Genomic DNA, 12,574 nt, shown 5'->3' with positions numbered 1-12,574 from the left:
TTGATTTTTTCATAGAAAATCGAATTGAATAAATCAAATTTCTTAAAAACAGAAACAAACTTATTTATTAAAAAAAGTATCAAATTTCCATTTTAAATAGATTTGGGTATTTTTTTTTAATTTAAATCAAATTTTGCTTCCAGTTACTCGAGGGTGTTTAATTTGACTATTTACTTTTAATTTTAATTTAAAATATATTTTTAAATTTATGAGTCAAATTAAAAATAAATAATTAATTATTTAATAAAATTACTTAAAAATATTTTTTAAATAGTTTAAATATTTCATTAAAAGGTGCTTAAAAGTAATTTAATTGATTAAAATTACAAAAAAAGATATATAATTAAGTGTTATAATTATTAAAATAAAAATAATATTAATATTTTAAAATTTATTAGGATAATATAGTCTTTTATTTAATCAAATAGTAATTTTAAAATAAATAAACAAGTTACAAGTAATATATTCTTACTCATAATTTCTGATTTATTTTAAGTAGATTTTATTATTTTTTTAAATTATTTTTTTATAAGTTAAAAAATTATTTGAAAATATTGCTTTAAATTTTTATGATTAAAATATATTAAATTATAAAATTTAAAGATCATTAATAAATAAGTTTGAGATAACATGTTTTCTTAAACGAAACTCAAATAATAATGTCAACAGTCGCTTAGAAATTTCAGGGATGCTATTGGGGATTTTGCCCTCTTCCTTGTGGCTAGGACAGATGCACGTGCGACATCTGTAAAAAATGGTTTCTCATATGCCATTCAAGGGCTACTGATACATGGAGGTACACATTATCTCGCATTTTGCTTCCTTTTGTTGCAGGATGAGGTACTCTTTTTTACAGTGCTCATGGATAATTCAGTTTGGGTTACTTTTACATGTTCAGTCTTTGTAGGATAGCATATCAGTAAGTTCTCTGTTCATAATGCTACTGTTTCAAACTTCTGAAGTCTCTGCCCATCTTGGATTATTCAGGTTGACATGACAAAACTATTATTATTTCTAAAGTTTTTTCCTTTCATTTTGGTGCACTGCATCTGTTATTTTTATACCTTTATGATTGTTAGTGGCAGCCTTTGGGGATGCACCTTTTCTTTTGAAGTCTTAAAGTATAATTAAGGTTTCCAAGTTAATTTACTGGAGTGTTATCTCAGCAGTTAACTATGATTTTCAGATTTTAGAATGTATGATTTATATTTGTGTTTAATAGTAATCTAATCTGCATACTTGTATTCATCTTCAATTCCTTCGGGTGCATGGTTACCCTTTGATCTCAATTCTCCTTCGAATGTGCGTATACTAATCTTTCTGCTATGGGTTACTTGCAATAAGAGAAAAGAAATGTAAGAGAGTGATCAGGTGGAATCTGGTGGGAATATTTTGATACTTATGTTAGTTCTTGTTTTAATGGAGACAAGAAAAATGAAGAGGAAGGAGGCATTAAGGGAGTAAATGTTATGTAGCTAAAAGAAAATTATCTGTCTTTGAGGAATGTTCTTTATATAATAGGCGAGAGCAAACTCCATTAAATAGATTATCATGATAAGTTATTCATGAGTGCATAGAGGGTTATCTAATTTTAACAAGTTTATCTAAAGATGGACAATTGGTAGTTGGTAGGCGTCCTATCCTATTAAATATTGAATATGCATTGTTTTATCGAAGCTGAGTAGTGTTGGGTCGATCTAACAAAATCTCTCTCTACACTCAATTTATTAGCTCGGTTGATGCTTGTTCAACTTGGTCATCTCATTATAGGTTATTCGATTTATTACTTGTTACCAGCGCATCTTCTGGCATGGCTTCTTTATCTATTAACTTTATTGATTATTTAAAAATTTATGATTTAACTGGTCAATCTTCACGTCTCGTTCTCATTAAATGCCTAATTTTGTCAATTTTTATGTTATTGAATTGTGATTTGATTATGCAAGTAAGAGCTGATGCCTGCTTTGTGGAAGCACCAAGGGATGATGATGAGTTTAGGGAGATTGGACGCAAGACAAAAGGGTACAGGGTTTGTAATAGGATTGAAAGTGGGATCACACCGTTGCACGCACCAGAGGAGCTGAAGGCAATGCGATTTCACTTGGTTGTGCAGCCACTTACTTCCATCTATGCCTCAGCCCGGGCATTGGTTGATTTCCTTAAAACTCTGAAGTAGAATGAAACCACTAGAGATAAACTCCGCAAAATGGCTAGTCTTAGTTTGAGCTAGCAGAACGGTATACGACTTTCAAAAATTGAATTGCAGTGAAAACATGATTAAAAAAAATAAATAAATAAAGCAACTCTTGATCGTTGGTGGCATAAATGCTGTTCATGTGAGTTCAAAACTTGAGAGTAGCTGTTCAACTCTGGCTACCGAGTGAAAAATATTTGTACCAGACAGAATCTGTAATCAGAATTCATATAAGGTCTTCTGATCTACTCTCAACCCCCTCGTTGGATTTGATCAAGTCAGCTCTTCTGCTTTTGGATAGCATCAACTAAAATTTGAAACTCCTCTACCATTAAGCAGAAAATTTATTTTAATGCCAATAACTGGAAAACTAATACAGCTAAAATAAACACACGTCAGGTCCAAATTTGCTCGTCAATAGTCGACCTATACTCCCTTTTTCTTTGGAACTTTGGTCATGGAGATCATCAGAAAACATGCCTCAATTTGATGCAATTGTTATGCAGAGTCTCATGCCACTAATCTATGCAATGATACAAGCAATACTTTTTAATAACATTAAATTAATAGCTAACATCATGTATACTTCAGCTCAAAGCAAGCTCAAGTTTAGTCAAAAGAAAGTTTTTAGCCCTTCAAAACTTTCAGCCTTAAATGATTTTTCCACAAAAAAAAAAAAAGTAAAAAATAAATAAATCCCAGGCTTAGACTAAATGGCCCAGTCAGGGTTCACGGGTGGCCTATTGAAGCTACTCGTGAATTTTTCTGTCAACATCTTTTTGAACACTGCAATCAGTACCCTGTGGATATCACTAGCTTGAATTTTCCTATTCTTAACTGCATACGTGTAATCTATATATTGTTTAGATTATGCAGAGATGATTCTTTAAATTGCACTGGTTACCGACCATCTAATCTGATACTAAAAGCTCAATTTAGAAGCTGTAGTGGAGTAGCTGTTGACCTATTTTTTAATCAATACAGATATTTAATAATCACCAATTTGTCTTGTCCTTGTCCCAATTTCAAACAGGCAGGTCCCCCATATGAACGTAGCCATAGCTTTCTTTGCCTTGTTCTTATTATAAAAAGGCGCCTTTACCATCCTTTCTTGCTTAACCTCTCACTCAAAGCAGCTCTAAAAATGGCTCGGGGAAGGGACAGTGCAAGTCCAGCCACACTCACTGTGGCTGCACTAGTTTGCCTAATGGCTATCACCCACCATGTTCATGCAGCAACTTACACTGTTGGAGGCAGTGGTGGTTGGACTTTTAATGTCGATAGTTGGCCCAAAGGCAAACGCTTTAAAGCTGGTGACACACTAGGTGAGTTTTAATATTCCACAAAGCTAGCAAATTAAGGGAACTGATGTACAAAATTCTTTGCACTTCTTACATGAACACCACTTACTATTTTTAACGTTTAAGTGTGATTAAGGACGTTTCATACCAAATTAATTAACCTCTTTGAAATGTTTCAGTATTCAATTATGATGCAACAGCCCACAACGTGGTAGCTGTGAACAGAGGAGGTTACAGCAGCTGTAGTGCTCCAGCAGGTGCAAAAGTGTACAAATCAGGGAAAGATCAAATTCAACTGGTGAAGGGACAAAACTACTTCATATGCAGCGTTTCTGGGCACTGTCAGTCTGGAATGAAGATTGCTATTAATGCTGCATGAAGTAAAAGCTCAGATTAACTACAGCTTTAGGGTTATCTCCCTCGTATACACATATACGTATATATATGGACTAGTACTGTTATTAATGTACGTGTGAGAGTGGCTTATTAAACTTGTGTGTATGTCTTTTCCTTCACAGATCTTTGGAATCCTATGTTACTGTTCAGAGTTAATAAAGTCTTCTGGATTGTGTCCTACGGGCCTAAACAGCACTGTTGACATATGTATTTTTCTTATAATTTATGCTGATCTTGATATTTCATTTTTTATGTTGAGATGTATATATCTTCCTTTTTGGAGGAAAGGGCCCAAGTGTTGAATCCATGACTTTTGGTAATTTAAGGGTTAGGGGTGTAGGTGGCCTCTTTTTTTTTCTTTTCCTAAAAATTGAAGGCAGAGAAATTTCATCGAAGAGAGTTCAGTACAAGATCAAGGCATAGAATAAGCTCAATATATCATTAGAATACAAATCAGAAAGGAGATCTAAAGAAAAACTAGCTTCCACATTATAAACGGCCCAAGGCCCATAATCACAAACCCTGGAGCTAACAGAGAAAGATAAGACAACCAAACCACAGGACCGCTAGACTTCCATCGCCACCTTGAAGAGGATCATCGGGTTCTCGAATGGAAACACCAAACCAACAAAGCTCAAACCTAAGAAGCCACCTTCAAAAAAGAAAAAAAGGTAAGTCCTTCAAAGACGAAATCAACTAGATTCGACGATCTGCAAGGAGAGTCGACAGGCAAAGCTCATGTTGCTTATGTGCGTTAGAGGGTAATGGAACTCCAGAGATGCCCATCCTCACGATACTAGAGCACCCTCTCGCGAGCTAAGTCAGATGCAAACGCCAAGACGACCAAGGATGAATCTAGAAAATTATGTTAGAGGCGGCAATAAATATGCACATGTAAAAATACACACGTGCGTGTATGTATATATTTATTTTATATAATTGCAAAATGTTCATAATTACTTTAAGGTAAAAACAAGTGTAAATAATATTTTCTTATTTGTCACAGTTTTTTTTTTTTTTCAATGCTTTTATATTTTAAATTTATTATTAAAAAATTTTTTATTAATTTGCTTTCAAATTTTGAAGGAGGACAAATTTTAACTGAAGTGTTTGCTAAAATTTATTCTCAATTTTATATATTAGATTAAGGAAATATTTTTTAATTAGTATTATTAAAAATATTACTTTTTAATATAATATTAAGTAATAATTTATGGGTGAGATTTGAATTTTGTCTTGTTTCCTCTTAAATATTATTATATAAATTATTAAGTGATAATTTAAGAACTTATAAAAATAGCGATAAAAAAATAATATTGTAAATTAGGATTTGATGGATATAAGAAAAAATATAAAAATATTAATAAACAATTTAAAGCTAAACTTAGTATGTATAGCATTTTTAGTACCCTATTGCCCTCATTGTGGATCCATACATGGTTCTTTTGGACAAATGACAACCTCATCGTAGGGTCAGTAAGATCTCTCTCTTTTCAGCGCTCCTGTTGCAAGAAACACCACCAAAACTATATACAAGTCCTGTTCGGAGGTGAAAGGGAAAAAAACCCATGGCCAAGGGGGGAAAGGAGAGTCATCCCTTGCCTGGAAGTGCAGGGGATAACTGTTGAGTCAGAATAAAAAAAAAAAAAAAAAAAGGGAGACCCTCTAAAACCAAAAGAAAACAAAAGAAGTTTCTCTCTCTAATTGTAGAGAGGGAGAGAAAAATAAAGTTTTGACTGAAAGCAAAGTTATCTAAAAGGCTCATTTTTTTTCCTCAGAAGATAGAGTTTTCATTGATTAAAAAGGCCGAGGGCCCAATATAGAGAAGGGTACAAAAAATAATTAAGAGCAACAACAAGGCCCACCCAAATAGACCCATCTCTTAAGACCATAATCTGTAGCAGGTAAAACCACCCAAACCCATGACCCAACAACCAAGAAGAGGCAGCCATGGATAGCACCACTCACCAAGGTGCTATTGTCAGTCGTCGGAGACGTCGACCAGTGCTAAGTTTGGCGAAGAAAATAGAAGACTTCCATCCTATATATGCCATACATGGCTTGGTTCAGATTCTAGAACAAAGAAAACCTCTATAAAACACTGACATCTTCTGGATTTACATGGCTTCAAGCGATTTCAACAAATCTCAGGCCGAGAGAAAGCATAATTAATCTCTCAGAACATCCCAACAATCGGCGAAGGAAGGAAATAGCAGAGCTCTTGGCGACCCACTCTCGCCTTATGGGATACAAAGAACCCAACGAGATACCGACCTCGACTCAGAACAACCTTTCACCATCAATAACCAAGGACTCTCATTGATGTCTGATTTGTCGTAATCTGCGAAACACATAAACAATAAGAAACAGAACATAACCATAGGTATAAAGCAGCATCAAGAACCCTCAGCACAATTGCCCAGTTGCTCAAAAACAAACCAAAATCAATATTTACATCCCAACACCGGAGCTGGGGAGGGAACCCACTGCCAGGACAAGTGGAAGAAGGCCCTCCCCTCTCTAGAGGGTTAGAGTAAGACTAACGCTACGACAAAAGACTGAAAACAAGTTCTAGAGAAAAGAAAAAGCTAGAGAGATAGAAGAGTCTTTGTGTTCTGAAAGGCTCAATTGGTGAATATGTTAACATTTGAACGAATCCTAGCTAAAAATCAAAACTAAAGCTTCTTTGACACTTGACATGATTTGCATTTCTATTGAGGGTATTCCATCCAAGAAGATGGAACATGCACCAAATCCAAAACCCATCCTCTTTCATGCGAAGCCTAAAAGAAACTAGTGACTTTTGGATTTAGTTGGTGAATTCTAATTGCTTTGGTAGTTTGGTGTTGGATTTTAAGACAATGCTAGTATTGGTTTGGACAAGGATCACATTTGGACTTAATTTGGCAGCAGTCGGCACATTTACTTAGTTTTTGTTGAAATCTGGGCCTTAGAGAGCGTCGATCAACATCAATACAAGGCGCATATTAATGAGCTTTTGCAAACGGACTCACCTCTGTTTTAAAATAACCTGAACAATTTTTATTTTGTGCCCTGTTTCTTTTAAATACTTTTTTCAAATTTATTATATCAAATCAATAAATAAATGCTAATTATTTTAATTGTTTTACACTTAATTAATAAATGATTGTCAAATACTTAACCTTTTTTAAGTAAGTGGAGATTCAAATTTACCTTTATCAAATAAGTAATATACTTTTAATTATTGAATTAAATTAAATTGAATACATATTAATTATTACACATTTACATGTTTAACAATTATCTGTTAACTTAATATAATACTTTTCAGTGTAGACAAAGATTTTTTTTCCCCCTTCTGATTTCCATGGATGTGGAACAACTCATATACCAACAATTTTGAACAATAGGTATCACACATTTGAACTACCAAAAATCTATTAATATCATAATTTTATGATTATGTAGACGATTTTAATAATACCCTACCAGAACTCATAAATTGAGAAGGGTGAAAAAATTTCAGCGTAATGGGTACCGGCAGAGAACGCACGTGCAACTCCTCTGCAGGCACTCGAATGCACAATCTTGATGGATCATATGCCAGCATGGTAAGGCAGTAACTTCCTTCCCAACTGATAAATCTTCCAGGCATATGACACATTGTCCTGAAAGACTCCAATCCTCTTTGAACCTCCCTCTTTCCAACGCCCCGCCTAATACTTTAACTGCTCTGGCAACCCTAGACGAGCATTCTTGCTCTGGAAGTACTGTCACAAGCTCAACGCAAACACGGACCGGCAATATGTTACATTTAAGATAAAAATCATGGCTGGTTAAGAACTGCAACTCGAAAAAGATGATCTGCATCATCTCTTCCTCCAGGGCGGAGGCAGGTAGCCCTGCAGCCTGGAAGTTTTGGCGCAGGAGATGTAAATCAGAATGAGGAAGATATGAGTTGTGTTCCATGGTGGCCATAGTTTGGACATGGATATGTGGATGGTCGTGGATTTCAATCTTATGGGAAAATTGCAAAATTATGTTGAAATCATAGGAATGGCTCTTCTTTTCTTGTACTGCTGTGGAAATGGGATAGTCTTTCTCCTCTGATACTTCAACAACATAGCGGTGGTAAGTCGCAGAATCCATAAATTGTGAGAAATCAAAATACTAAAGATTAGAGATATTTCTATGTATATTTATATAGTACTGAAAGAAACGTAGTGGTTTTCAATTCCACATATGTCTCGGACTAGAACAAAGTTGATTAATCCTATCAGAAGCTGATTTGCGTAGTTTCTTCTACGCTTACATAATTAAATAGGGAAATAGCACTGTAGTGTGTGTGTCTCTCTATGTATATATAAATAAGTTTTTATTATTAAATTACTTTTTATTAAAAAATTTTACTTAATTAATTTTATTTAAATAAATTTTCTTTTGCTTTAATGTAACTTTCTAAAATAATTTATGGTAACATTATTTAAATAAATATATTTTTTAATACTTTTCATACATAAATTAATGGTAATTTATGTAATTATTTTATTTAAAATATAACAATATTATTTTATTTTAAAAATAATTTAAAATTTATTGATGCTATCAGTTAAATAAATTGAGAGACACTAAATTAATATATAATCTGATAAGATTACAAACTTGATTATTTTAACATTTGATTCATTGACTAAATTATTATTTATATTTTATTTTTTAATTTTTTTAATTATTCTTGCTTGTAGTCAAATTTTTTTATGTAATTCTATTTTTATGTATAAGAATATAGCTATTAACTAAAACAGGAAATTGATCCAACACAAAAAATAAAAAATAAAAAAGAAATGAGAAAAAATGATTGCTAGCTCCTTCACACTTGAAATGTAGTTTTCAACTTTTTAAGAAAAAAATTACATTAACTATATAAAAGAGTATAAATTGTACATTTGGATGAGTATATATAAAGAATATAGGTTGATTTTATATTAATTGAAGATAATATAATATTAATTTTTATTTTATTCTTTTAATTTAATTTATACTTTATATCAGTTTAATCTTTTTTAAGAAAAAAATTAGTATTTTAATTTTATTATTCTTAATAGAGTGAGAAAAGTAAAATAAAAAATTAAAATAATAAGATTTATGAATCGAGACTAATAATTCTTGAAAGAAGCAATACAAATAATATGATAAATTAAAAGAGAATTTAAGAATAATTAGATGAATAGAAAATATTTGGTGAAAAGAAACAGGTTTTATGCGTGTTAAATTATAGAAAGTATTAACTATTTATAGGCAGAGAGATAAATAAAAAAAATTTATATCAGATTTAATTGGGCTATGAAGTCATTGTTAATTAAAAAAAATGTTATTCTTTAATTGAAAGAATTTTAATATTGCTATTTAAAATATTAAAACTTTAAAACGTTAACCATAAACTTTAGTCCAAATAAATTGATAGCTACTCTCAAATTAGAGGGCTTAATGGCTATAATTTTTTTTTAATGGTTGTAAATTATTCTTTGTTTATAATAATAATAATAATAATAATAATAATAATAATAATAATAAAAATAATATTCTTAATTTTTTTATAATTTAAAGCAATATTAAACAACTTAGATAACTACTAAATATGATTATAGCCAATGTGTTTAAAAATATTCCACTAAATAATTTTAATTTTTCTTCAAAATAAATATGGGTTTGATTTTATAACTGTCATTGACATTTTCAAATTAAAAATTAAGAACATGATAGTGGATAATAATTATATTTAATAATTATATATTACAACTGTTTATGAAACACGGAAAAATTTAATATTGACCTTTTTTCTTTTTTTAAAAAAATTAAAAATAATGGATATTATCTTTAATAATTAGACATGTTTAAAAAAATTTAATTATTAATTTCTTATAAAAATTCAAATACCTCTTGATACTTAGTTATAATTTAGAGCAAATATTTTTAAAGAAAATTAAACCTTCAATCATGACTATAACTAGAGAGTCATGATAATATTCATTAAATTTAGTGTGATAAATTAATTGTAATTAAATACTAAATTCAGTTACAGTAATTATATTTAAAAATATTTTGCTAAATTATTTTTATTTTGTTTAAATAAATGTAGGTATTGATTTTCCTTTGAAGGAAAAATTGTCATCCATAAATGTAATTTAAAATTATCACATAGCATAAATATAATAGATTTGAAAGTACTCTCTCTCTCTTTATATATATATATATATATATATATATATATATATATATATATATATATATATATATATATATATATATATATATATATATATATTATAAGAATGTGAGATCATAAATAAATGATTAATTTTCTTTAAATTAATGGTGATAAGTGACTTTATTATTATTATTATTATTATTATTATTATTATCTTTTAAATTATTTTTTATTTTAAATTATTATTACTATTATGATGATGGATGGTGACATGTGGTAAATAATATTTTTACATAAATAAATTTATATTATAAAAGAAATAATATAAATAATTTTTAAGTATTGTATTTAATCACAAAATGTCTTAATTTTTAAAAATCAAATTTTAAAGAATATAATAATTTAAATCATAATTATTAAAATAGCAATATAAATAATAATAATAATAATTAAAAGAGAAATAAAAAAAATTAAATAATAATTAATATAAAATAAAGTTTTTTTTATAAAAAGTGACATGTGGCAAACTCTTCAAGGAAAATATGGCATTCTTTTAGATATATATATAATAATTTTAAAGAAATAAAATTTATACAAAAAAAATATAAATTTATATTATTAATATTTACAAGAATATTGTTATTAGTTTAAAAAGTTGGTTCTTTATTCATACTTATATATATATATATATATATATATATATATATATATATTATAGTGCATATAGTCTATTATTATAAATGCATCGTATGTATTAAATATTTAAATTTTAATTAAAAAAATATTTTTATAAAATTAATTTCAGCTTTAATTATATCTTTATTTGGTATTTAGTATGATTGGATATAATATAATTCTTGATTCAATTATTAACAAAAAATTAAAATTATATCAACACAATAAAACAAATTTAGTTTGATACAGTTTGATTCTTACAATATCTTTTTTATTTCAACTCTTATCCATTTTTTTTCCATTCAAAAAAAAAATCATGAACATATTATTTTCAATGTTAAAAAGAATAAAAATAAAAAATATTAATAACATAATAATATAAATATAAATTTAATTAATTAATATATTATTAATATTACTTTTTTATTTATTATTAATACAAGAGATAATATTTTATATGTGGTATAATGCTAGCTATATAATAACAATTTTTAAGAAATCATATTGTAATAATATATATATACATAGGAATAAATTAATGAATTTTAAATTTAATTGTTTTTAATGATTTTTTATTAGTATTGATCTTTAATTGAAATTAAATAAAATTCTTTTTAAGTTGTTCATTTAAAAAATTTTAAAATTAATAATATCCTTTGAATGATTTATATTATTTTTATTATCATTTTTATAAATTATAGTCACTAAAATATTTAATTTTGATTAATATTCATAATTTTATAAATATTAATATATTGTTTCATTGTAATAAAAAGAATCTTAGATGGAAATTAATTTAAAAAATAATATGCAACTAGTAAAATATTTTGAAATATACATAATAAATAAATAACTAATTGTAAATCTAAATTTAAAAAATTAGATACTAATAAAGTATTTTATTTAATATTGTAATACAATGAAATTGTATTTTTTATTTATTAATTTTTCTATTTTAATTATTTATTTCTTATAAAATTTTATATTTAATTGAAATTAAGTATAAATAGTATTAAAAATTTTTAATTTATATTAACTCTACAAAAAATTTAAATTTATATAAATTTTATAATAAATTTAAATAATAAAAATATAATTATAATTAATTTTAAAAATAAAGGGCAATTTGAAGAAAACCAATATTCTTCCTCCTTCGTATATTTATATAACCAGTTTTTACTAAATGTGCATTGCACGTATACACTCGTGATTTAATTTGTTTATATATAATTTTATATTAATTTATTGTATATAATATAATATTATCATAATATATTTATTTTCAATAATCAATTAAATTTAGTCCCTTATTATTATATCAAATTATGATCACTATATTTTACTCTTAATTTTAGAATATTCTTATTATGTTTAAAATATTTTATACTTTTAAATATGCATCATGCAAAAATTATTTTATAATATTATATTGCTATTTTATAATAATTATATTTTATAAAATAAAATAATTAATGATCAACCTAATATTTTTAGTTTGAAATAAAACCTATATATAAAAAACATTGATATATAAGAGTTATCCAAATCTTATTTAATAAAAAATTATAAATAATTTCTTTTTGTCAATAATTAATATTTTTTTAATTTATAAAAAAATAGCTTTCTCTTTTTGTTTAATCAAATTATATTTATATAATTCTAATTTTACTAAAACTCTAATTTTAATATTACTCAACATTTATTTTGTTTTTAAATTACACAACATCTTGTATTTTAAAATTGTAAAAAGAGAAGTTTCAATCAAATTGGATATATACGATTTTTTAGTTAATTATTTTTATGAGATTATTATATATT

General features: G+C 27.4%; 1 protein-coding gene across 1 annotated transcript; it reads left to right on the top strand.

Annotated features, from left to right (window-relative positions):
• The first annotated feature begins 3,297 nt into the window (after positions 1–3,297).
• LOC110671483 (basic blue protein) lies at positions 3,298–4,081 on the top strand. Its single transcript, XM_021833967.2, has 2 exons — positions 3,298–3,519; positions 3,675–4,081. Exons 1-2 carry the CDS (start codon positions 3,339–3,341, stop codon positions 3,872–3,874), a joined length of 381 nt encoding a protein of 126 aa, XP_021689659.2. The 5' UTR covers positions 3,298–3,338; the 3' UTR covers positions 3,875–4,081.
• The last annotated feature ends 8,493 nt before the right edge of the window (positions 4,082–12,574 follow it).

The sequence above is a fragment of the Hevea brasiliensis genome, chromosome 12 (assembly GCF_030052815.1).
Source record: "Hevea brasiliensis isolate MT/VB/25A 57/8 chromosome 12, ASM3005281v1, whole genome shotgun sequence".
Classification (NCBI taxonomy): domain Eukaryota; kingdom Viridiplantae; phylum Streptophyta; class Magnoliopsida; order Malpighiales; family Euphorbiaceae; genus Hevea; species Hevea brasiliensis.
The sequence above is the reverse complement of the archived record's forward strand: the minus strand, read 5'-3'. Positions and strand labels throughout refer to the sequence as shown.

What these genes read in the sequence shown, in the direction of transcription:
- LOC110671483 (XM_021833967.2), top strand. Translation starts at nt 3,339, where the DNA reads ATGGCTCGGGGAAGGGACAGTGCAAGTCCAGCCACACTCACTGTGGCT. An exon ending in TAAAGCTGGTGACACACTAG is followed by an intron (nt 3,520 to 3,674) that starts GTGAGTTTTAAT and finishes GAAATGTTTCAG; the next exon opens with TATTCAATTATGATGCAACA.